This window comes from Berghia stephanieae, chromosome 14 (genome assembly GCF_034508935.2).
Source record: "Berghia stephanieae isolate SIO BIC M18660-M18661 chromosome 14, UCSD_Bste_1.3, whole genome shotgun sequence".
Classification (NCBI taxonomy): Eukaryota; Metazoa; Mollusca; class Gastropoda; order Nudibranchia; family Aeolidiidae; genus Berghia; species Berghia stephanieae.
Window position 1 is genome coordinate 21,651,932 of NC_088373.1, and position 26,206 is coordinate 21,678,137.

The 26,206-nt window shown below is 33.9% G+C and overlaps 1 protein-coding gene across 1 annotated transcript in view; it reads left to right on the forward strand.

The window, feature by feature from the left end:
• LOC144960177 (uncharacterized) overlaps positions 1-26,206 on the forward strand; it is a gene marked incomplete in the record, with an annotated part of 129,147 nt that overhangs the window by 22,407 nt on the left and 80,534 nt on the right. Inside the window, 19 exon segments of the mRNA XM_078893199.1 lie at positions 811-1,046; positions 3,452-3,674; positions 4,134-4,316; positions 6,780-6,875; positions 8,375-8,577; positions 9,036-9,180; positions 9,748-9,888; positions 10,762-10,884; positions 11,742-11,954; positions 13,396-13,607; positions 14,437-14,484; positions 15,037-15,208; positions 16,153-16,306; positions 16,870-17,027; positions 20,053-20,214; positions 21,151-21,360; positions 23,069-23,204; positions 24,805-24,948; positions 25,562-25,700. Coding sequence (XP_078749325.1) covers positions 811-1,046; positions 3,452-3,674; positions 4,134-4,316; positions 6,780-6,875; positions 8,375-8,577; positions 9,036-9,180; positions 9,748-9,888; positions 10,762-10,884; positions 11,742-11,954; positions 13,396-13,607; positions 14,437-14,484; positions 15,037-15,208; positions 16,153-16,306; positions 16,870-17,027; positions 20,053-20,214; positions 21,151-21,360; positions 23,069-23,204; positions 24,805-24,948; positions 25,562-25,700 — 3,098 coding nt within the window.

A 26,206-nucleotide genomic window follows, 5' to 3' on the forward strand; every position in this document is an offset into this window, starting at 1 on the left:
ACATATTTTGCATTGAAAAAATATTTTAGATTTTGGTTTTATATCATTTTCTTAAAATTCCATAATGGTATACAAACAAAACACGATTCAAGTTAGATTGTACATTGGGATATTTGTTATTTGTCCATTATTGAATATTACATTTAAAATTCCTGAAGACAATTTAAAATATACAAAAATAACAAAAAATAAACCAAATAGATAATTAAATTGAGCCTTTATATAGGGCAATATCCACTAAACGTGCTCAAAGCACTTTACAAGGGGTCTCTGGCTAACAGCAACATTAAACACTTAGGACAGGACATTACACCTGTCAGGCGATATTACAATTTTTTTTCTGACGGAGACAATGCTCTTAACGGCTAGGTACTCATTTTACACTTCAGTAAGGTGAGAGAATGTGAGTGAAGAGCTTTCTCCAAGGACTCAACTTTGTGCCGAGCGAGGATCGAACCCAGGACCTTCTGATCTGAAAGCGAGTGTCATACCACTAGACCACATAGCCGCACAAACATTAAAAAAATTTTAAAAATCAGTAAACTAAAAAGGTGGTACGGTATTTGCTTCGTACCCGAAAGGTACATTCATTCAAAGGTACAAAGGTTCAATCATCCCCGCTGTGCTGTGTGGCCTTGAGCAAGTCCCAAGCCTTAGCTCACTTTGCTGCGCTGCTCTGGGGCTGAAGCCTGGGTTATTCCAGTCTTCCCTTGGAATAGACCCTAAAGACAAATTTCCCCTTGAGAATGAATAAAGGGATATTTTATTTATTTTTATTTTATTTTAAAAAACTATCTTTTCTTTCTCCAGTTGTTTGAGGAAGGTCTTCAGCATTGCACTTGGAAGATGAAGGAATCCGCCGACTTTATCGAATGTGCCATGTCCCTTGTCTGCCTCGACGTGCACCAAAACCTGGACATTGTGCAGACCAACTGTCACCAGATCGCGGAAATGACCATCTCCTGGTCCAAAGGCCTTCTCGATGTTTTCAGTGTCAGGGACAAATCCACGTCTTACTCCATGGACGAGTTGATGGTGATGCACAAGTAAGTTTATTCGTATAAATGATAGGGTTTTTTTTTTTTTTTCGATATTCTGGCATGGCAGATTTTTGCATCGCTTGTGGCTGCAAAAAATTGCAAAATATCACAAATTTGTATTACGGAAATTTTTTTGGAAACTTTGAGATTTTGCACCATTAAAAAAAAGAAAGAAAAACCAATAATTAAAAAAAATAATAAAAGGCGATTTTTTTTTCTTTTAATTTGATAGCTCGTGTAGAATATGAAAGATAATTAATCAAGATCTCATTTTATTCCTTATCTACTGGTGCTGATATGACCTTAAATTTGTTGTAAGCACCGTGAAACCCTTATAAACAAACAAATATCTTTCTCTTTCATGAACCAATTATGGATTTTTAGGAAAATTTATCGGAAATTTTTGCAAATTTTGCTGTGGTGTTTCATTCATCCTGTTTTGTTGATAAAGGGGAAATCCAAAAAATTGATTTGATCTGCTTTTGTTATTAAATTGAAACTTGCATTCAATTTCACATTATTATTTCTTTGAGCTTCGAGCAGCAACATTTACATTACCATGTTTTCAGCTTGCAAAATTTTGGATTTTTTTTTAGCAAAAAACCGCCATGTCAGGATAATGGCAGGATCCTTGTCTTCTTCTAAGCAAATAAAGATCTGAAAAAAGATGACAATGCCAGACAAAGCAGAAAGAAATTTCTAGAATAAAAAAAAACATCCCAAAAAATCAAACTGTTCAAGTCAATCGAGGCATGCTGAATTTTTGGGGATGGTTTTTGTTTCTTGTATTTTTCCATCTCATTTATCTCATTAAAAAAAAAAAAAAATTGGGCTTTTATATAGCGCAATATCCTCTAAGCATGCTCAAAGCGCTTTACAAGGGATCCCTGGCCAACAGCAACATTTAACATGTAGGACGGGACACGATGCCTGTTAGGCGATATTACAATTATTTTCGGACAGTGACAACGCTGTTAACGGCCAAGTACTCATTTTACACCTGAGTACAGTGAGAGAATGTGAGTAAAGAGCCAAGCAAGGCTCGAATCCAGGACCTTCCGATCCGAAAGAGAGTGTCATACCACTAGACCACATAGCCGCCCTGTTTCAGACTCACTTTGTCAGATCTTTATCTTGCATCAGTGCCAGCTCCCTAATTCGTCAATTTGATATTTTTATGTAACTATTTGTCATTGTGCTGAACGAGGTGAGGAGAACACGGTTTCACTATGTTCATATATCAAAATAGTTAAGTCGATACATAGAAAAATGAATTGATAGTAGTATGGAAAAGGGGCCAATATAGGCCTTATTCACCACTTGGCATGGAATGGATAGGTAACAAGTAAAGGCCTATATCATGTAGAAGTTTTTTTTATCCAATTAAACATATTTGCTTTGCTATATTATCACATAAGAGAGCAGTGTGGCTCTTTGCTTTGTACTCGAAAGGTACCGAGTTTGATCACCAGCCGCTGCGCTGTCCAGCCTTGAGCAAGTCACCTCGCCCTAGCTCAATTTGTGGCGCTGACCTGCGGCTGACGCCTGGGTTAGTCCAGTCTTCCCTTGGAATAGACCCTAGAGACAAATTTCACGTATGGATGAATAAAGGGAAATTTATAAACAGGAAAAAAAAAACCCCAAAAAACAAGCAAAAACAATAACGAGCATTGGAAAGTTTAAACATAATAATGATTTAGGATTCATTGATACATAATGTAAAATTGCTTTATTAGCCAACATATTAAGTTATGAATGCCGAGATATTAATGTTAACATGTGAGATGATGGTAGAAGACATTATTACATTCACAGTGAAAAAATAAAAACCCAACTAATTTTACCTTACCTTACCAGAGGTCCGTCTCCCTACAGAGTTTGAATGTCATGGAACGCCATTCTTCATACTCAAGGGCCATTACCGAGCAGTCGATAATCTTTTTGCCAGTTGTTGCCTCCACAATTCCTATCCCATTCCTAACTACTTTTATGAATGAATGAATGAATTTATATAACGCCTAGATCCACAATGTGCTCAGAGGCGCTTTACAATATTCAAATAAAACAAAACAATAAATTAATAATTTAAGCATAAAATCTATCATATTTGAATAGCATCAATTAATTTGTAATTTAATTATATACCACGCACTGTGCTACAAGATGAAAATTTAGGATATCTATAATATGTAGGCCTGATAGAAATGTTAAACGTCAAATGATTTTCTAAAGAGATGTGTTTTAAGTTTCTTTTTAAAATTTTCAAATGTCGGACATTTTTTGAGGGATGAAGGCAGTTGGTTCCATAAGACGGGTGACGACTGGCTAAAAGATCTCTCATCAAAAGACGATTTACAGCGAGATATTATAATATTAAAACAAGAATGTTTTCTCTCTTTCTGAACATACAGACAACAGAATGATGAGTTGGAGAACATCGTTGTCCCCGCTGGGTTTCGCATCCACAGTCTGGTCCAGGAGTCGTACGAGGTGGTTCAGATTTCCCAGGCATCTCCAGCCTGGAGAGATTATATAGACTACATGGATGCCATTGTGCTGGATGGACTCAAACAGGCAACCCTTGCATCGCTCAAAACCATGTTGAACACTTTAGTCCAGGCTAACATGATGGAGGTAGGTTTATTGCTTTATTATATATATATATATATCATCATCATCATCATCATCATCATCATCATCATCATCATCATCATCATCATCATCATCATCATCATCATCGTCATCATCATTGTCTTTTTCACCCTGGGTCAGGGTATAGGCCACAGACAAACAGTTTCCATCCTTCTCTATCCTGAGCTAACTTTTTTATCTCGTTCCATGTCTTATCACTTCTCTGTATATCAGCTTCTTTAATTCTTCTCCATGTTCTTCGTGGCCTTCCCCTTGATCTTCTGCACTGAGGGTTCCAGTCCAATAATTTGAAGCTGCATATTTGTTTAGTCATTTATTTATTCATCCATTTATCCATTCATTCCTTCATTCATTTTTTCATTCACTCGCTCCCTCACTCACACTGGTCCAGTGATGTTGGATTTAACAGGTTTCTACCGTATTCTTTCATTTTTCTCTCAGGATTCTATCGATTCTTTGGTGGTTCCCATCCTGACAATTCGACTGGAACTGATAGAAAACGCTGTTGCATTCCGTCCTCCCCTGGACCAGACGAGTTCAGTGGTCAGCGTTCAAGAACTGGTTCACACCTGGTTGCAGAGTTACCTTGCCAGAGGAAAACTGGTCAAGATGCAGGGAAACAAGGTAGGGTGTGCCCTGTACTTGTATGTGCAGCTAACGAAAGAGTGAAAATGGAAAGGCTTCGTATGGGAACAAAACAGACAATGGACGTTTCGGGTACGAACCCTTTGTCAGCACAACAGTACACAAATAAACATGGAAAACATATTTGTTTTCCACGTTTATTTGTGTACTGTTGTGGACAGACAATGGACGTTTTGGGTACAAACCCTTCGTCAGCACAACAGTACACAAATAAACGTGGAAAACAAATTCTGTTTTGTTCCCATACGAAGCCTTTCCATTTTCACTCTTTCGTTAGTATTTTATGATCACCGGCTTCAGGCAGCCCTTACCGTTTTCTACTTGTATGTGCGGTATGTGGTCTTGTGGTATGACACTCGCTTTCGTATCGGAAGGTCCTGGGTTCGAGCCTTGCTCGGTGCATAGTTGAGTCCTTGGAAAAGACTCTTTACTTACATTCTGTCATTGTACCTAGGTGTAAAATGAGTACCTGGCTATTAACAGTGTTGTCTCTGTCCGAAAAAATAGTAATATCGCCTAACAGGCGTCATGTGTCGTTCTATATGTTATGTGTTGCTATTGATCAGTTCAAAGTTCAAAGTTTATTCAATCTTTGGCTTTCGCCAATAAATCACACAATTTGATGACAACATACATGAAAGTGGAAAAAAAAATGGTAAATTGAACGAAAAAATAAACTGATACCACTAATTACTACCAAAAAAATACAACAATCGTAATACCACCAATAAGTACAATAATAATGATAATAATAATAATAATAATAATAATAATAATAATAATAATAATAATAATAATAATAATAATAAAAATAATAATAATAATAATAATAATAATAATAATAATAATAATAATAATAATAATAATAATAATAATAATAATAATAATAAGTGACCCTTTGTAAAGCGCTTTGAGCACGTTTAGTGGATATTGCGTTATATAAAAAAAAGCTCAAGATCTAGTATGTCTTATTTTATTTTATTTTATTTTTTATTTTTATCTATCTATATTTAGAGAGAATATGAAAGTTGGGAAATGAACATAGAGAGAAATTAGTTAAGTTTTATTCCAAGATTTGGGTCGAAGGCTCTTTTTGTTATGGCTCAAGAGAGGATATCAGTTCTAAGATACCTACATTTTTTGCATGTGTTAATAAGCAATAGGGGGGCGAAGTGGCTGAGTGGTTAAGGCATTGTACTGTGGCCCGGAAGGTCCCGGGTTCTAGCCCCACTTCAGGCATTTTTTTTTTCCTTGAGCAAGATTATCAACCCCCAATTTGGTCATTTGGACAATATGGGTGATTCCTGTTGACATCAGATATCCTGTTTGGTGAACTAATTATATTCCTTTATGGAATGCCTAGGTGACATTATCTTATGATGTCGTGGTGGAAGGGTATAATTTTTAAATTTTTTTTTGATAAGCGATAAAGTCCGTGTGTAAATCTCAATCTTTTGTTATAATTTAATGAAAAGTGACTATTCATGTCAATAAGGAAGGACTTCCTAAAGAATAAAGGTCTTAGTGGATCGTCATGTTTTTTTTTTAAAAGACCAAATGTGAGGAGGCCAAGGGATTACAGCATTACACTATGATCTGGAGGTCTTGGGTTCGATCCCTGCATTAAGAACTTTTCTTTTTTCGCTTGAGCATGGTTATTATCCTCCAATTTGTTGAATTTGGACAAAATGGATGATCCCTGTCGACATCAGTTGTATGTTTGATGAAATATCTACATTCCTTCATAGAATGCCTAGGCAATGACATTTGAAAGATATCTTGTAAAAGGCTGTATTTTTTTTATTTATTCATCTCTATTTTCCCTTCTAATCCGAATGGATGAGGAGTTTGATTATTCTGACATGGTAGTTTTTGAAAAAAAAAAACCAAACCCCCCCCGCAAATTTAGAAAAAAATTTGCGATTAATTCTCCTAAAACCCCATAATTATTTCATAAAAGAGAAAGGTATTTGTTTGTTTTTAAGGGTTTCATGGCGCTTGCAACAAATGTAAGGTCTTATCAGCGCCAGTAAAAAAGGAAGAAAATGAGATGTAAAAAAGAATTTACTCTTGATTTATTGTCTTTCACGTTCTAAATGAGCTATCAAATTAAAAGAAAAAAAATTCGTCTTTTTTTTCTTTTTCTCTGCAAAATCTTAAAAATTTGCAAAAATTTGCAAAATAATTGCAGATTTTGCAAAAAATTTGCAGATTTTGGGGCCGCATTGCAAATCAGTGATATTTTGCGATTTTTTTTTCGGCCCCAGCTGCAAGCGATGCAGAACACTGCCATGCCAGATTATTACATGACGTCATGGGTGTGTGAATTTTTACTGAAAATTTAAATCTTTTACCATCTGATGAGACATTGACCAACCTGTAGAGCAATAATTGTTTAACATTTCATCGCTTCATTTGTATTGTCTTGTGTGTCAAATGAAGGGTTGCTACGAAGACTACATCTCCGCTGATGACGAAGTCAAACAGTTACTGGGTGACATCAACCAAGTGGTGGACGACAATGGAGAAGAATGCAAGGTTTGAATTTTGTGCTTTGTCTTTTAATGTAAATGTTGCTGCTCGAAGCTCAAAGAAATAAATAATAACGTGAAGTTGAATGTAAGCTTCACTTTAATTGCAAAAACAGATCAAATGAACGTTTCGGGTTTCCCCTTTATCAACAAAACAGGATGATTGAAACACGTGGTGTTTCAATCATCCTGTTTTGTTGATAAAGGGGAAACCCGAAACGTTCATTTGATCTGTTTTTGTAATTAAATTGAAGCTTACATTCAACTTCACGTTATTATTTATTAAGGTCTTTTGATAAATTAAACAATAAGATTAGAGTATTTTTTAAAAAGTTACCATTATATATCATCAATCTTATAATAAAGAGTGGGGAAAAAAAGGAAATTTCCATAGATTATTTGCTTCTAATGTTAAGTCTTACACTGAATGAGACATGCTGTTGATTCCTACACAGCACAAATGCTGTTTTGAAATGCTTAACCACAAGTGTCAAATTTATCTAAGTTTCAGTTTATTTCAGATTGAAATACTTTTTATTTCAATGATGAATGCGTTTCTCTGATGAAAACAGTCTTATCTCAAAATAGTACTTTGGTTACCACCAAAAACAAGTTCTGAGTCCAAAAAATATAATTGATTGATTTACTTACCTGCATATTGGACTATTATGGATTTTCACATTTTACTTTCCGATTTAGTTGTAATCTTCAACTGGCGATAGCTCCGTGTACGAAAGATTTCTGTCCTCGACAATCATCCATCCAGCCCATTAAAATCGTAAATTAATTTTTTAAAGATAATATTAGGTCATCTTTATTTGAATAATGAGCCATGATTATCAGTTTAATTATCCTAAAGGGTTTCATCCTCCGTCGGTCATTACGGTGTAGTTTATTAATTTTATTTTGACACTGGTATTGAACCAAATATAAACTGAATTCCATCTTTTTAGAATATAGAATGATTGACAAGGTGAGAATAATTTGAAAAAAATAAGTTATAATGTCTAAGAATTAGGTTGTTATTAAAGTGGAGTAAAATTATTTTTTATATTACAATGTGATTTATTTGATACATCCTTGTACTTTTTTTTTTTTGTTGTTTAATTTTTAAATATTTATTTATTTAATTATGGTAATAAATAATGATAAAATTTTACATACCTCTGTGATTTAAAAAAACATCAGACTCTAAACATTTAAATAACATTGGGCAAATCAAATATGTTTATAGATAGAATGCGCTTGGCTTAGAAACTCACAACTTTGCCATCCGGAAGTTTAACAGACCAACACACAAAACTATATGTAACCTTGAACATTTATAGTCTGGTTAATACAGTTTAGTGAAAATTATTCATAAAAGTGGATGGCAAAAAGCAATAACAAAGACCTGAGTGACGTCAACTTCATACTATCTATTGATCCTGAGCGAAATCCTGACTGTTATTTTCTTAAGTCCTACCAAACTATGCAGCCTTTTATTTTTGACTTTCTAACCCTCAGAAACTCTTGGACGTGTTCAAAGAATATGCCTTCCTGTGGCAGCAAGATGTGAACCAGACCTTTGAGGACTTCCTCAATGGTTACATCACCCCCAACCCACTCAGGACCAGGAGTGCGCAAAGGTCATTGGCTGAGAGACAAACGATACAACAGCAACAACAACAGGCTTTGGCCAAGTCTGAAAGGTCATCGCAAGCTTCCAGGTAAGGGAAAACAGGCAACAATTAAAACCCGTTATATTAACTCTCGTTTTACCAATCGTTTTCAGTATTTTCCCAAAAAATGGCAGGCCTACCCAGCCGAAAAATTGATTTTTTAAACTCAACCAATCTCTCTACAAAGCAACTTTATGTTCTTATTGATTAAACAAAAATCATTGCGATGTACACAGTACATCTGTATAAGAAAAAACGTATATTGTGTCGTTACAAATGTGACGATTTTGCTGTAGGTGGTAAGGAGAGGGTTAATCAGCTACACAAGAGACCAATGATTTGCTTTAAGACAACCTTTGGTGATCTGTTGAGAATCGGTAATGATATAGAAAAGGATAGATAATGGATATGACCCTCGTGTTGTTTCAACACAGTGGGCAATATTTTCCCTTGTTTAAACGCACCCCCCCCCTCCCCCCTTGCCTCATTTTTTTTTTTTTTTGCAGGGGTTCATCTGCCAGAAGTGCTTTATCAGCTGAGGTTCTAGAACATGCTGAAAGAACATTCCTGACACCAAAGGCAATGCAAGAAGGAGAGAAGAGTAACGTCCCTTCTCTGGATGAGTTTGACCATGAAATTGATATCTACAAGGTAAATAACTTTTTGAAAATATGAAAGTCAGAATTTTTACGGTATTTGCACTGATGCATGAAAACAAAACAAAAAAAAAACAACAAAAAAACAAAAAAAAACGAAACATGAAATCTGAATAGAATACTGTACCAAACAAGTTTGGCATTAATAAAAATCCCCAGAAATTCTCCCTTTATTTACCTCAGATTGAGCCCAGGATTACGATTAGGGCCAGGATTATGCCCAGAGGTACAATCTTCAAACAGAGGAGAGTGATAATTTTATATGGATTTTTTTCTTCTCATACTTTTACTCCCCCGTGTGGTGTCCGGGGTCCCTCAACTGAGAGGGTCAAGAATAGCCCGACGCCAAGCCAGCGTGTCGTAAAAGGCGACTAATGGTGTGTGTCTCTTCCCTTTTTGAGTCACCTGGTCTTCCAGGTTGGGGGTTGTCGAAGGGTTAACACCCCTTCCGTAAAACAGTACTATATGTTCAGATCTAAGAAATAAAACAATTTAACTCGGATGCAGTCACCTTGAAAAGTTTAATGTTCTTTAAAGTTGACGACTCATAATGTATTTTCAGACCGCCCGTGATGAAATCAACGGTCTCCAAGAGCACCACGACGTTGGTTGGATACGCGTTGATCTACAGCCAATCAAACAAGTGCTGACAACTTACGCCAGCAAATGGATGTGGACGTTCACCAAGTACCTCTCTGATCAGGTTAAAAAAAACAACTTTTTAAACTCTCTTCTTGCTGACCGTTTTCAAAATTTTTTGTGAAATGTCATACCGACACAACGCATAAAATGAATTTTAAAAAACAACTCAAATTTAATAGCTATATATATATATACGAGAGTATATATATTTGTTGAGCAAAAACAGCATTAAGTTATTGTAAATGTAACAAAGAGTTGTCTTTAAATATTGTGATTTATAAAACAATTCTGAATAAGAAAAACTTTGTATTTTAACGAAAGTGAGAATTTTCCTACAATTGTTAAGTTCAGGGTTAAAACAACACATGAATCGTTATTCAGGATTGTTAGGGGATAACATATATATGGCCTTGTAGTCCTGTCGTATCACACTCATTTTCGGTAGGTACCAGGTTTGAGTCTCACTCTGAGCAGTGCAAATTTGAGTCCTTGGAAAAGGCTCTTTTCTGACATACTTCTGTATAAAATGAGCCTGGCTGTTTAAAGTGTTGTCTCTGTGGAAAAAAAAATAGTTATATTGTCTAACAGGAGACAAATCTCATCCTACATGTTAAGTATTGCTGTTGGCTTGGGATCTCTTGTAAAATGCTTTGAACACGTTTAGTTGATATTGCCCAATATAAATGCTAAAGTTAATGATATTCCTTTATCCACTTCGTGATATATAAAATATGACCATAATTTCCTTTCTTGGGCAAACCCAATTTTCTTTTTTTAATTTTAAGTCACTTGAATTTTTATAAAAAAGAAACTTGAAAAGAACAAAACAAAAAAAAACAAAACAAGTTTAGCAAAAATGAAAGAAAATGATATATTGTGTATAAACGTTTGTTCACCTACATTCTCATGTAATGTATATTGATCCATCCATCAGGTGACATCGATGTTGGAAAAGCTGGACATGTTTCTGAAGAGGATAGAGCCAGAGATTGAAAGCATCACAGGAGAAGAGAGGGACACAGCCAGTTTTATGAAAATGATGAGGCTCTTCAACGAGGTAAGTCATTTGAATAATAACAAGAAAAGAAGTGAGTAGGAAAGTGCCAGAAGACAACAGAGAATAAAAATTTTGCCGCGGCGATGGGGGCTCGAACCTACAACCTTACTGGTATGACAACTCCGCCTGGCCGGGGAGATCATGACTCTACCGTATGATCTATCCACAACCCCTAAAAAAGTCGCCTCTAACCCCAGTCTTATTAGAGCCTTCTCTCTCCCCAACTTCTTGAGGTCACAGGTTCAACACAAACGCTGCGAAGTTAGTTGGCCAGCAGTCAAGCTTAATAGCCAATATTCTCACCACAAACATGTAACATAGAAACGATTAAGACATTGAGTATGCTATGGTGTTTGGGGTGAATTTTAAATAGCAGAGGTAGCTAAATGGATAAATCAATGCACTTCCGCCCAGGTGTGGGCCACTTATTTGAATTCGTTTTTTCCCATAACCCTCTCCTTACCAGCCATAGGAAAATCATCACATTCGTTACGATACAACAGACAATTTGCTCATTCCAATTTCTCTTGTACATCACAAAATGTAAAGAAATGCTTTGTTTATAGATATAAATACTAAAAACTGTGTTGTTGAGCTCATTTTGCTGAACAACATTCTTTATAGAATGTACTTGTTACTTTTCTGTTTGGGTAAGAAAAGTCTATTTTAGTGTTGGGAAGATGTGAATTTTCGGGGAACATTCTATAAATGGCTGGTAAGGAGAGAGTTAAGCTAGAAATCTTAGCGTCCATTATTCGAGCAACCGAATCAAATTCACTTATCGTTATTTAACATTGTTCCAATCAATATTTAATATTGTTCAAAAGATTGAATTGTTACCACTATTTGTCTTTAAGGTGTCAGCCCAACAGAGCGAGATGGATGGAAAATTCGCCGCTATGCATCGCACAGTTCTCCTCCTGAAAAAATACGGGCAAATCTTGCCTGAAAAGACTCAGTTCCTGTTCAACGCGGCACCTGGGAGATGGAATAACCTCAAAACCAAAGTGTCTCTGGCCAAACAGAGACTCGGCCCCAGGATTCAGGAGGAATCTGCCAGCATCACGCAGGTTGGTTTGTTGCAATTGTTGTCTTGTTTTTGATTTTCTGGTAAGTTAAGTTATTCTCCTGACCATGTTTTACAACACGCTAACTTATTTTTTTCTGAAAATAAAATTCCTCTTGTTTTTACATATCCAGCAAGACACATTAATAATAATAATAATAATAATAATAATAATAATAATAATAATAATAATAATAATAATAATAATAATAATAATAATAATAATAATAATAATAATAATAATAATGATAATAGTAATAATAATAATGATAATAATAATAATAATATAATAATAATAATAATAATAATAATAATAATAATAATAATAATGATAATAATAATAAATAATAATATATAATAATAATAAATAATAATAATAATAATAAATAATATTAATAATAATAATAATAATAATAATAATAATAATAATAATAATGATAATAGTAATAATGATAATAATAATAATAATAATAATAATAATAATAATAATAATAATAATAATAATAATAATAATAATAATAAAGTTTATTTGTATAGCGCCCAATCTCGTTGACAAAGCAGCTCTAGGCGCACAAAATTGTAAAACATTATTATAAACATTTTTGTATACACACCCATTTATACAAGCACATACACACACATGCCCTCACAACGACACGCACACGCATATGCATACAGAGACGAAAAATAACTGTTAACATAAATTATTGAATAGCAATCATATCAGGACATTTAACAGTAATGGCAGATGAAGGGAGATTACTTTGAAGAAAATTAAATAATTGTCTGATTGTGTCCCATTGCTCAATCTGGTAATAAGCTGCAAGAAGCCTGGGACTGTAAAAAGTAATGAACAGCATTGAATTTATAACAGTTTCAAATGAGAACAAAATACCAAACACAGAACGTTTTGGGCTCAAACCAAAACTAGAGGTGCCTGAATGAGCCAATAAAATGGAGAGAAAGATAAAGTGAGTAAATGTGACACTTATATAAGGGAACATATATTTGAGTCAATATATGAGTTGCATTTACTTTCTCTCTATATGCTCAAACCCCTTCTTCTAAATAACAAAAAGAATCAAAAGCTAGACTTCAAGATCCTATTACTTGTGATTAAGACGTGACACATTTTTATATGCTGTCCGTCTGGATTTTAAGGGGCGAATTGATGATTTTATTGTTTTCGTTATTGGCTTAAGAAATGATCAGACTCAGGAAATTTTCATTTTCAGAATTTAAGGAACAAAATCTTGTTTATTAGATAAAGACTTAAATTTTAAAGATTTATAAGTTAAATTTAACACATAATTTAAAGTAAGTTCATCCTGTAAGTTCACTGATATTACCGTTTGGAGTAGATTTGTCACAAATTAATGTTAAAAATATATAGCATGTTCATGACTAACACATTTTGACTCACTTAATTCTATTCAACACCACAGGATTTGGAGGCATTTGCCATGCGCGTGACTGCCCTGTCAGATGACCTTGACAACTCTGACGTCTACCAAAGGGAGTGCAGCATCAGCAACGCCCATAGCATCATCGACAGCTTCAGTAAGAGGCTGGTCGTTCTCGAGAACGAGGCTCAAGATCTCATCGAGTTGCAGGAGCTTTTGGAGGCCTCTGTTGTCAACTTCTCAATCTTGCCAACGTGAGTTAGGCTAATATTTTACAGTGTCAATTGTTTGTAACGGATTTTTACATAAGTTTCTTGCATTGAATTACTTGTTGATGTTACCAAAGTGAAAAAAAAACCAACAATTAGAGTTAACCTGTCTTATGTTGTGAGATGAACTCTTATTGTCTCATACTCATACATACACTTTTTCTCCACTCCCATGTAATTTCCTATCCTTGTCCTGTGCTTATACCATTTGACTTATTCTGCATATACCATGTGGAAACAGACAGACCTGTAAGAGCTCATGGCCCTCTTTTGGTTCGGATCTTGTAGATACGTCTGGATGTCACTTTTGAGATATCACTTTTTTTATTTATCTAGATTCTTTCTTCAAACTCGTTCCATCCTTTAGCTTCATACGTTTTAGAGGCTTGTAAGTGCTTTAATTATGAAACAAACAAAACAGTTGCAAATTGTATGAGATGACATCTGATACTCGCCCACCAATGACACGCACATGATATCTCCAACATACATTCTATTTCATTGGAACATATTTATTTCTTTGCTTTCTCAGCAATGTTATCAAAAGCATAATATTTTTCAATAGATTTTGATATAAAAATTCATGTGAGCTTATTTTATGGTATTTTTTTTCTTCTTCTCCTTCTTCTCATTTCTTCTTTTGGTATGTTACCCTTTTCATGTCTTGTTTCTATCAAACGTGATTATTTCCAAAACATCATCATCATTTAACAGAATTCAAAAGAATCATAGTTAATAACAAATCCCAAATGTCTATACATACTTTGCAACATGCACATCCCTGTAATGTTTTTTTTTTCTTGTAATTTTTTAGATGTCGACACGAGTTGAATAATTTGAAACAAGTGTGGGAAACTGTGAGGTAAGAGAGTTGATAAATTCAGTCCATTAATCAAGATGAATTTTATTACTTAGAAGGGTAGACTTAGATTTTAATACAGATTTAAATGGGTTTATAAGTCATTATGTCCCTGCTACTTCCTTTTTTTTACTTTATCAAACTTATCAAAGTTATTGCACTGTAACTTATCATTATAAAATAATTCGTTATAAATATGCATACCAAATTTCATCTATTTTTAAGAACGTAATGCCAGTATGTTACACAATGTAGTTTTGAAAGACATTATAAAGATTTAGTGAAGCCTGAGGCACCTTTCTGTTGTCTTGTAAAGATAATACTCGCTGTATCTACACTTGCATAACCCCGATTTTAACGTTTTTACTCTTTTTGTCATTGACTGAAGAAGGCGATTGAGCCCGAAACGTTTCATGTTTGGTTTTTAGTTCTTTTTTTTTTTTAAGCTGTTAGAAATCCACATCTTGACTTCAACAGGAATTTATCCAGGTCCCTTTGTGTGACCCCGATTCGCTTAAAACTTTCTTAATTTTTTTCAATTTTCTCGACTTATAGAGTGATAGAAGAGCAGCAATCAGAATGGAAGCGTCACAGGTGGCAGAAAATGAACACCAAATTCCTGAGAGAGGAAACGAACAAACAGCTGGACATTGTGCGTGCCTTGCCAGAGGATGTGTTCACGTGGGATGTGTACATGGGCCTGCACGAATCCATCACCAATATACAGGTAAGATGTGTTCACGCCTGCACGAATCCATCACCAATATACAGGTAAGATGTGTACATGGGCCTGTATGAATCCATCACCAATATACAGGTAAGATGTGTACATGGGCCTGCACGAATCCATCACCAATATACAAGTAAGATGTGTACATGGGCCTGCACGAATCCATCACCAATATACAGGTAAGGTGTGTACATGGGCCTGCACGAATCCATCACCAATATACAGGTAAGATGTGTACATGGGCCTGTATGAATCCATCACCAATATACGGGTAAGATGTGTACATGGGCCTGCACGAATCCATCACCAATATACGGGTAAGATGTGTACATGGGCCTGTATGAATCCATCACCAATATACAGGTATTATTTGTTTAAAAAAAAAAAAAATTCAATAAGATAAAAATGATGGTACTTTGTTTTTTATTTTTAAACCAGCATTCTCCCCCTCCCCCTATAAATCCAGAGATGAATGAGAAATATGAATAATATTGTTGTTGTTGTTGTTGTTGTTTTCTTATTGCTAGTGTTGCTTTGTTGTTTTTCTCCTTTTTCTTATTTTTCTTATTAATTTTATTCTTAAATATCTTTTTTCTTCTTAATATTACTATTATTATGTTTGATTGGTTTCAATTATTTTGTTTTAATATGAAAAAGAGTTTTTAAAGTACAATTCTTATAAGGTTTACTTAAATTGGGTAAATTTGATTCAAACACAATATTTCAATTCTTTTATTAATAAATAAATTGATGAACTTTGTTCATCCCTAAGGAAATTTGAATTATAAATGTGAATTACTAAAATAAATGACTCAGCAAAATACAATTTATGAAATTTACATTATTTATAAAGCAATATAGTAAATAAAATAAAAATAACAGTAAAATTGCGAACATATTTTTAAAGTAAAAGTAAAAACCTCTCCCTTTCTGCATCCCAGGCTTGTCTGCCTTTGATCGATGACCTCAGCAACCCAGCCATGAGAACCAGACATTGGAAACAATTGGTACGCGTGACTGGTGGCGCCCTCACCATAGACAACGATACCTTGAAGAGAATGACTCTCAGGGAACTCTTGAGTCTTGGATTGCAACGTAAGTCGTTGAATAGGAGACTATAAATAAAAGATGCTCAGTTGGTAGAGCACCTGGGGCAGCGTGGCTCAGCAGTACGGTCTTTGCTTCGTACCTGAAAGGTACCAAACTCGATGCACTGTGTGGCCTTTAGCAAGTCATCTCGCCCTAGTTCAATTTGTGGCGCTGCACTGTGGCTGACGCCTGGGTTATTCCAGTCTTCCCTTGGAGTAAATCCTAGAGACAAATTATCCCTATGGGATGAATAAAGGGAATTAAATTATTATTTTTTTATTTGTTTTTTTTACACTCAAAGTGACCAAGATGGATCCTGTGTGTAGGCTAGATTTTTTTCTGATATCTAAATGTGTTGCAAGCGCTGTAAAACCCTTAAAAACAAACAAAAAACACAAACAATTGCTATTGTCTGTTTCAAGTATTAGAAACTGGGATAAACTCCAGCTCCACGAGGCCAATGGCTTTGAAGGACTACTTATAAAATTGACCACCACCCTTGTTTAGACAATTTAGACAATTTTACGATAAATAAGATAAATCCAGTTTTGTGAAATATCAAATTTCAGAACATGTGGACGACGTCCGTGCCATCGTCCAGAGAGCTGTCAAAGATCTGGCCATAGAGAACGCCTTGAAGACCTATGAGGAAGTGTGGCTGAGCAAAGTCTTTGAGATACGGCCACACGTCAGAAACAAGATGGCCACCTCTGCTGATGTCACTCAGGTTTAAATGTTTATTTTGTATTTTCAGTCGATAAATCTACTAGAAAACTAATGAAGAAGTATTAGAGCAAGCTGAAACTTAAAGGTTACTGATTTGTACTATACGAAAAAGAGAAATGCAATTTTTATGGCACCTAAATCCACATAAATGTATTGAACATCTTGCTCTCACAGGAAAGATAGAAAGTAAAAAGAGTAAAGGTAGACCAAGAAAAACATATTTGAATAGTTTGAACAGCTGGGTGACAAAGAAAGAGAAGAGTAATATTTAATTAGTTTTCTGAGGTTATCTGATCAGAGAGATGAATGGCGTACCATGATCACCGATGTCTGGCACAGACTTGGTACTTGAAGTAGAAGAAGAAGAAGAAGAAGAAGAAGAAGAAGAAGAAGAAGAAGAAGAGAAGAAGAAGAGAAGAAGAAGAAGAAAGAAGAAAGAAGAAAGAAGAAGAAGAAGAAGAAGAAAAGAAGAAAGAAGAAGAAGAAGAAGAAGAAGAAAGAAGAAGAAGAAAGAAGAAGAAGAAGAAGAAGAAAGAAGAAGAAGAAGAAGAAGAAGAAGGAAAAAAAGAAGAAGAAGAAGAAGAGAAGAAGAAAAGAAGAAGAAGAAGAAGAAGAAGAGAAGAAGAAGAAGAAGAAGAAGAAGAAGAAAGAAGAAGAAGAAGAAGAAGAAGAAGAAGAAGAAGAAGAAGAAGAAGAAGAAGAAGAAGAAAGAAGAAGAAGAAGAAGAAGAAGAAGAAGAAGAAGAAGAAGAAGAAGAAGAAGAAGAAGAAGAAGAAGAAGAAGAAGAAGAAGAAGAAGAAGAAGAAGAAGAAGAAGAAAAGAAGAAGAAGAGAAGAAGAAGAAGAAGAAGAAAGAAGAAGAAGAAGAAGAAGAAGAAGAAGAAAGAAGAAGAAGAAAAGAAGAAGAAGAAGAAGAAGAAGAAGAAGAAGAAAGAAGAAGAAGAAGAAGAAGAAGAAGAAGAAGAAGAAGAAGAAGAAAGAGAAGAAGAAGAAGAAGAAGAAGAAGAAGAAGAAGAAGAAGAAGAAGAAGAAGAAGAAGAAGAAGAAGAAGAAGAAGAAGAAGAAGAAGAAGAAGAAGAAGAAGAAAGAAGAAGAAGAAGAAGAAGAAGAAGAAGAAGAAGAAGAAGAAGAAGAAAGAAGAAAGAAAGAAGAAGAAGAAGAAGAAGAAGAAGAAGAAGAAGAAAAAGAAGAAGAAGAAGAAGAAGAAAAGAAGAAGAAGAAGAAGAAGAAGAAAAGAAGAAGAAGAAGAAGAAAGAAGAAGAGAAGAAGAAGAAGAAGAAGAAGAAGAAGAAGAAGAAGAAGAAGAAGAAGAAGAAGAAGAAGAAGAAGAAGAGAAGAAGAAGAAGAAAAGAAGAAGAAGAAGAGAGAAGAAGAAGAAAGAAGAAGAAGAAGAAGAAGAAGAAGAAGAAGAAGAAGAAGAAGAAGAAGAGAAGAAGAAGAAGAAGAAGAAGAAGAAGAAGAAGAAGAAGAAGAAGAAGAAGAAGAAGAAGAAGAAGAAGAAGAAGAAGAGAGAAGAAGAAGAAGAAGAAGAGAAGAAGAAGAAAAGAAGAAGAAGAAGAAGAAGAAGAAGAAAGAAGAAGAAGAAGAAGAAGAAGAGAAGAAGAAGAAGAAGAAAGAAGAAGAAGAAGAAGAAGAAGAAGAAGAAGAAGAAGAAGAAGAAGAAGAAGAAGAAGAAGAAGAAGAAGAAGAAGAAGAAGAAGAAGAAGAAGAAGAAAGAAGAAGAAGAAGAGAAGAAGAAGAAGAAGAAGAAGAGAAGAAGAAGAAGAAGAAGAAGAAGAAGAAGAAGAAGAAGAAGAAGAAGAAAGAAGAAGAAGAAGAAGAGAAGAAGAAGAAGAAGAAGAAGAAGAAGAAAGAAGAAGAAGAAGAAGAAAGAAAGAAGAAGAAGAAGAAGAAGAAGAAGAAGAAGAAGAAGAAAAGAAGAAGAAGAAGAAGAAGAAGAAGAAGAGAAGAAGAAGAAAGAAGAAGAAGAAGAAGAAGAAGAAGAAGAAGAAGAAGAAGAAGAAGAAGAAGAAGAAGAAGAAGAAGAAGAAGAAGAAGAAGAAGAAGAAGAAGAAGAAGAGAGAAGAAGAAGAAGAAGAAGAAGAAGAAGAAGAAGAAGAAGAAGAAGAAGAAGAAGAAGAAGAAGAAGAAGAAGAAGAAGAAGAAGAAGAAAAGAAGAAGAAGAAGAAGAAGAAGAGAAGAAGAAGAAGAAGAAGAAGAGAAGAAGAAGAAGAAGAAGAAGAAGAAGAAGAAGAGAAGAAGAAAAGAGAAGAAGAAGAAGAAGAAGAAGAAGAAGAAGAAGAAGAAGAAGAAGAAGAAGAAGAAGAAGAAGAAGAAGAAAAGAAGAAGAAGAAGAAGAAGAAGAAGAAGAAGAAGAAGAGAAGAAGAAGAAGAGAAGAAGAAGAAGAAGAAGAAGAAGAAGAAGAAGAAGAAGAAGAAGAAGAAGAAGAAGAAGAAGAAGAAGAAGAAGAAGAAGAAGAAGAAGAAGAAGAAGAAGAAGAAGAAGAAGAAGAAGAAGAAGAAAAGAAGAAGAAGAAGAAGAAGAAGAAGAAGAAGAAGAAGAAGAAAAGAAGAATAGCAAGAAGAAGAAGAAAGAAGAAAGAAGAAGAGAAAAGATAAGAAGAAGAAGAAGAAGAGAAGAAGAAGAAGAAGGAAGAAAGAGAATGAAGAAAAGAATAGAAGAAGAAGAGAGAGAAATGAAGAAGATAGAAGGAAGAAGAAGAAGATGAAAGAAATGAAATGAATGTAAGGAAGAAAAGAAAGAAGAAGAAGATGAGAAGAAGAAAGAATGAAGAAGGAAGAAAAAGAAGAAAGAAAAGAAGAGAAGAGAGAAGAGAGAATCTAATTTTTTTTCAAATTACTATTGTTTGAATTGAATTTTGAGTATATAATTTATTTTGAAATATGACTATTTAGATGTAGTGGCTTGCTCTGTAAGCTGAATAATCAATTATTATTAATTTAAATTGCCTTTTTTGAAATTGATTTGTCAATTGATTCTTACAATGAAATTCCATAACTTGTGAACTTTTCTTTTCTTTTTCCAAGGACAACCAAAGTGAATACAGTCAGAGTGAGGCTGCTGGCCCAGTAAGCACAGTTGCTAGCAGGAATCGAACCACAAGTCGCATCAGCAACCAAAGCTCGCACAGTAAAAACAAACGCAGCAGTATCTCTTCCCTTCCAGGTTCTCTCCTCAACTTGGGAGAGGTAAGAATTTCATGTCGATAACTCATTGTAAATGTTGCTGCTCGAAGCTCGAAGAAATAAATTAACAATGTAAAATTGAATGTAAGCTTCAATTTGATATACGAAAACATATAAAATGGACGTTTCAGGTTTCCCCTTTATCAACAAAACAGGATGAATGAAACACTATAGACGAATAAGATAATGTGGTAGGCGCGTTGTTAAGATCTAGAAATGATGATAAATTTGTTTGCCTCATAAAACTAATATTTATTTGTTTCATATTTACTTATTTATTATATGATCATGTGTCGATTTATTTACTATTCCTTTTCTTATATATTCGTTTGATAGATAATGTCCATATAATAATTATTTTGTTAAATCACTTTGCTTTTGTCTGACTGATAAATGCCTGGATGGGGTTCCTGACCTCCTGTAGTAGGCAGGGAGGTACATACTGTGTCTTCTATCCCCCTTTATTTGTTTTCCGATTGCTTCCTGTATTTGTCTTGGAATGAGATTACTTGGTTTTGTTCAGACCCTTGCCGGATACCCTAGCTGGGAGGGAAACAGTCAAATGTTAAGGTTTTGGGAGATGATATTTTTTGTGGATCATCTCTCTGCTGTGGACTTTAATATTTTTGTTTTACATATGATTTACATATAAACTTTTGAGTGGGATCTTGTGCTGGTGTCTTGGTAAGACTTTTCGGTGATCTCAAACTAAGTACACTGATAGTGTGCCCTTGGAATCTACATCTGTTCCCTATTTGAACCAATTCCCATTTGTCTTACTTTTACGTCAAGCCCTTTTAATTCTACTTCTAGAATGTCTTTACAATCCAATTTCCTTCTTTTTGACTGGCGCTGATATGACCTAAATGTGTTGCAAGCGTCGTAAAAACCCTTAAAAACAAACAAACTGATAAATGATGTAATTTCCTGGTCTACCAGGACACTGGCGGATTGCTTCTACTGACGAACACAGAGCCCATCTTTGAGGAGTTGGAGCACCACCAGGTGACGCTGCAAGCCATGCAGTCTAACTCTGCCGCTGGTTCCTTCTTGGACGAGGTTCTGAAATGGCAAAAGAGGCTGCAGACGATTGAGGCTGTCCTTGGAACGTGGCTGGAGGTCCAGGACAAATGGGTGGAGATGGAGGAGGTAAGCAAAGTTTGTTTTTTTTTTACTACTTTGACTAATTCATTTTAAAAAATGGTAGTCCATTGGAATCATAAGGCTTATGGAAACAGAGCTTATCCCAGTTGCTATGGTGTGAAACAGACAGTAGTAATTACTTGCTACCTTTGGATAGAATGCTAGTCTATCACAAAGTACTTATTATCAGTTATATCAACTGTTCATATACTTTCGTTGTTCAAGTTTAAACAAATATACAAGGTTATTCTTTCTTTTGATATCATTTTTGTTATGTTATGTTTTGTTTTTCAATGTAAAAGTGTAAAAATGCTTACTAATTTAAAAATCAAAATATCTATGATTTTTTCAATGATAATTTGCTCAGATGTATCATATAATTGCAGCTAATACCACCTGTTTTGTCTTATATAAATAGCATCTGCAGGGTCAAAACGTCTTATGGCAAAAGATCTTTCAGATATTCTGCTGCTTTGCTTTGGAATGAACTTCCCGAGCACATCAGGAAAATTTCAAATTTTAATGTTTTCAAAAATCATATCCTCTCATGGAATGGCCAGCCATGCAAATGTAATATTTGTAATTAATCTAACCGTACATATATATATTTATAGATATATATATGTATATATATATATATATATATATATATATATATATATATATATATATATATATATATATATATATATATATATATATATATATATATATATATATATATATATATATAATATATATATATAATATATATATATATATATATAATATTATGTTACTTTTCTTTGTGTGTCATGATTGGAATCTTGATGAGGGAATGTTTTAAAGGAAAATGTATTACTATGTATTTTTATGCACTATGTGTTATAACCTATGTCGGTCAAAGGCTTCTATTAGCCTGACTACATTATCTATGAAACATTTTTAAAATGCCGACAATAAATAAATATTTGAATAAATAAATATTTGAATTGAATTGAAATTGAGATGTCATCTCACTTATATAATGGTAATGATGATGATGGTGATGGCGATGATGATGATGATAATGATGATGTGATGTTGTTGATGATGATGATGTTAATAATGATAATGATGATGATGATGATGATAATAACAACAACAGGCACTTATATTGTGCTTAATCTATACAGGAGCTCTAAGCGCTCATGAATTATATTTGAATAAACAGGTACATGCTGTGTCTTCTATCCCCTCATACCCGTTTTCCAATTGTTTCCTGTCATTGTCTTGGAATGAGATTACTTAGTTTTGTCCTGATCCTTGTCGGAGTTCCTTGGCTGGGAGAGATATAGTCGAATGTATAGTTATAGTTTTGGGAGATGATATTTTTTTCCTTGTAAATCATCTCTCTGTTATGCATTGTATTATGTTTAGTTTACATATTATATTATATGATTGGTAAACATTTGAGTGTATTCCTCTTAGTTGGGACTTGTGCTTGAGTCTGGATGAGACTTTTAGGTGATCTCAAACTAAGTCCTTTGACGGTGTGCTCTTGGAATCTACATCTGTTCCCTATTTGAACCAATTCCCCTTTGTCTTACCTTTTCTTTTGTGCTTTGATTGTAATTCTAGAACTTTTTACTATCCCATGTCTTGCTTTTTACTGGCACTGATATAACCTAAATGAGTTGCAAGCGCCGTAAAACCCTTAAAAACAAAACAAACAAATGATTTTATTCCACAACAGGTATACACAAGTGCTGATGTACGACAGTCTTTATCACACGATGCCAACCGGTTTGCGCTGGTCAACAAGGACTTCCGACTCCTGATGAGGGCCACAGAGAAAAATCCAAACGTTCTTCAATGCTGCAGCAGAAAGAGTGAGTCACTTTGACTTTTTGCTCATCCAATAATTTTAAAATTCATCTTCCTCTGAAACTTTCTCCCATAGTGGACAGAGAGATGGAGATTAAGATATAGGGAGTAAATCTAACTCATGAATTAACAACACAAAATAGACAACGTTACGGCCTTTGGCCTTTTTCAAGTAAACTCAAAATACATATATATATATTTATATTAGATTGTCATAATAATATAGGCGAAAATTTGTAAATGTGTGTGTGTATATGTGTGTGTGTGTGTGTGTGTGTGTGTGCAGTGGAAGAGAGAGAGAGAGAGAGAGAGAGAGAGAGAGAGAGAGAGAGAGAGAGAGAGAGAGAGAGAGAGAGAGAGAGAGAGAGAGAGAGAGAGAGGGAGAATGAGATGGCACTTACTATGTCTTCTATCCCCCTATGTTTGTTTTCCAACATGTTCTCTGTCTTTGTCTTGGAATGAGATTTCTTGGTTTTGTCTTGGCCCTGGCTGGATACCCTGGCTGAGAGGGAAACAGTCAAATATGTAGTTATTATTGTTTTGGGAGATGATATTTTTTCCTTATTAATTATCTCTCTTTTATGCACTGTATTATGTTTTGTTTACATATTAAATATGATTTGGAAACATTTGAGTGTATTCCTCTAAGTGAGGGCCTGTGCTTGTGTATGGATGAGACTTTTAGGTGATCTCAAACTTAGTGAATCTACACCTGTTTCCTATTTAAATCAATTCCCCTTTTTTGCCTTTTATTGGGTGCTTTTGTAATTCTAGAACTTTTTACTATCCCATTTTATTCCTTTTTACTGGCGCTGATATGACCTAAATGTGTTGCAAGCGCCCTAAAACCCATAAAACAAATTCAAAAACAAAGTACATCTTTCTATGTCAAGGTCATTGAGCTTGTATCTTCTTTTTATTTGACACTCCTTCATCCATCATTTATTTACAAAAGTCGTGAGTTTAAAATGGGCTGAATACACAATGCTAACGAAAGAGTGAAAATGGAAAGGCTTCGTATGGGAACAAAACAGACAAGGCCATTGTCTGTTTTGTTCCCATACGAAGCCTTTCCATTTTCACTCTTTCGTTAGTATTTTATGATCACCGGCTTCAGGCAGCCCTTATCGTTTTCTGCTGAATACACAATGTAAAGCAAACACATTTCACATTTTGCATTTCATACAAGTCACACTTAGCACCATCTATAAATTCATAAGACTTCAATAACCCTTATAAACAGCCCCTACAAATTCAAGGTTTATTCTAGGAATAGCAAGGAATGGAACACAAACAAAAACAAAACAAAATAAAACAAACAAACAAACAAAAAAAAAACAAAAAAAAAAAACATACACAAGAAAAACGACAACAAAAAAGCAAATGAAAAACAGTTGACAACAAGTATTGAAGTGTGTTCAAAAACATCATTAAAGACATATCATCATCATCATCATCATCATCATCATCATCATCATCATCATCATCATCATCATCATCATCATCATCATCATCATCATCATCATCATCATCATCATCATCATCATCATCATCATCATCATCATCATCATCACCACTAACATTGAATCTCTCTCTATATCCCAGACATCCTCAAGATCCTAGAGCACATGGGTCGTAGTCTAGAGCAATGCCGGAAGTCCCTCCTCCACTATTTGGAACGCAGACGCCAGATATTCCCACGATTCTTCTTCCTGTCTATGGAGGATGTTTTGCACATTGTTTGTAATGGTAAATTATTAATTAATAATAATTAATTAAATAATAATTCATCTGTTACTGTAAGAAACAGAATAACTTTCAATGTTACTGTGTGTGTCTAGAATGTAAATGATTCAATTGTATTTTCTAATAGACATGAACAGTAAAACGAAAAAATAATTGAGCTTTTATATAGCGCAATATCCATTATACGTGGCCAAAACACTTTAAAAAAGGGCCCTGTCCAACAGCAACATTTAATATTTAGGACAAGATATGACGCCTGTCAGGCGATAATTTTTTCAGACAGAGACAACGCTGTTAACGGCCAGGTACTCATTTTACACCTGAGTCTGGTGAGAGAATGTGAGTAAAGAGCCTTTTCCAAGGACTCAACTATGCGCCAAGCGAGGCTCGAACCCAGGCAGATTAGGAAGCAGATATTAGTATAAAATGACAACTTAGGGAGCAGGCAATGGTATCGGAGAACTCTTAGTTGTCTTGACTGCTCAGTTGGTAGGGCACTCTCTTCACACACTTTCACAAGATACTTGGATCAACCCTCTAAAGGAAAGACTTTATTGTTGTCGTCGAAAAATAAATAAATATTTATATAATATTCTTGTCTTCTGATTCATTTCAGGCTACGATTTGAACATGGTGAATCTATACATCAGCAAACTTCTGGAAAATGTAGGGAATCTTGTCTTTGAGGAAGTGGAAGACAACGAAAAGTATAATTTTACCATCATTGGTGTGGAAAGTGCCCTTGGAGAAAGACTTTAATTTAAATTCAGGTAATTCTTTTTATTAAATTTTTATTATTATTATTAATTTTAAATTTTTATTAAATTTTTTTTATTTTTTATTATTTTTTATTATTTTTTTATTATTAAAAAATTATTATTATTATTATTATTATTATCATTTTTATTATTAACATTTTATTATTTTTTATTATTATTATTGTTGTTGTTAAAATTTTAAATTATTATTTTATTATTATTTTTATTTTATTATTAAATTTTTTTTAAAATTTTTAAATTTTATTTATTATTAAAATTTTTTTTAAATTTTTAAAAATTATTTTAAAATTTTTATTTTTTATTATTATAAAATTTTTTTATTTTTATTTATTATTTTTTTATCATTATTAATTTTTTAAAATTTTTATTATTATTTTTTAAATTTTTATTTATTTTTTTTAATTTTTGTTATTATTATTTTTAAATTTTTTTTTTATTATTATTATTTTTATTATTAAAATTATTTATTATTATTTTTATTA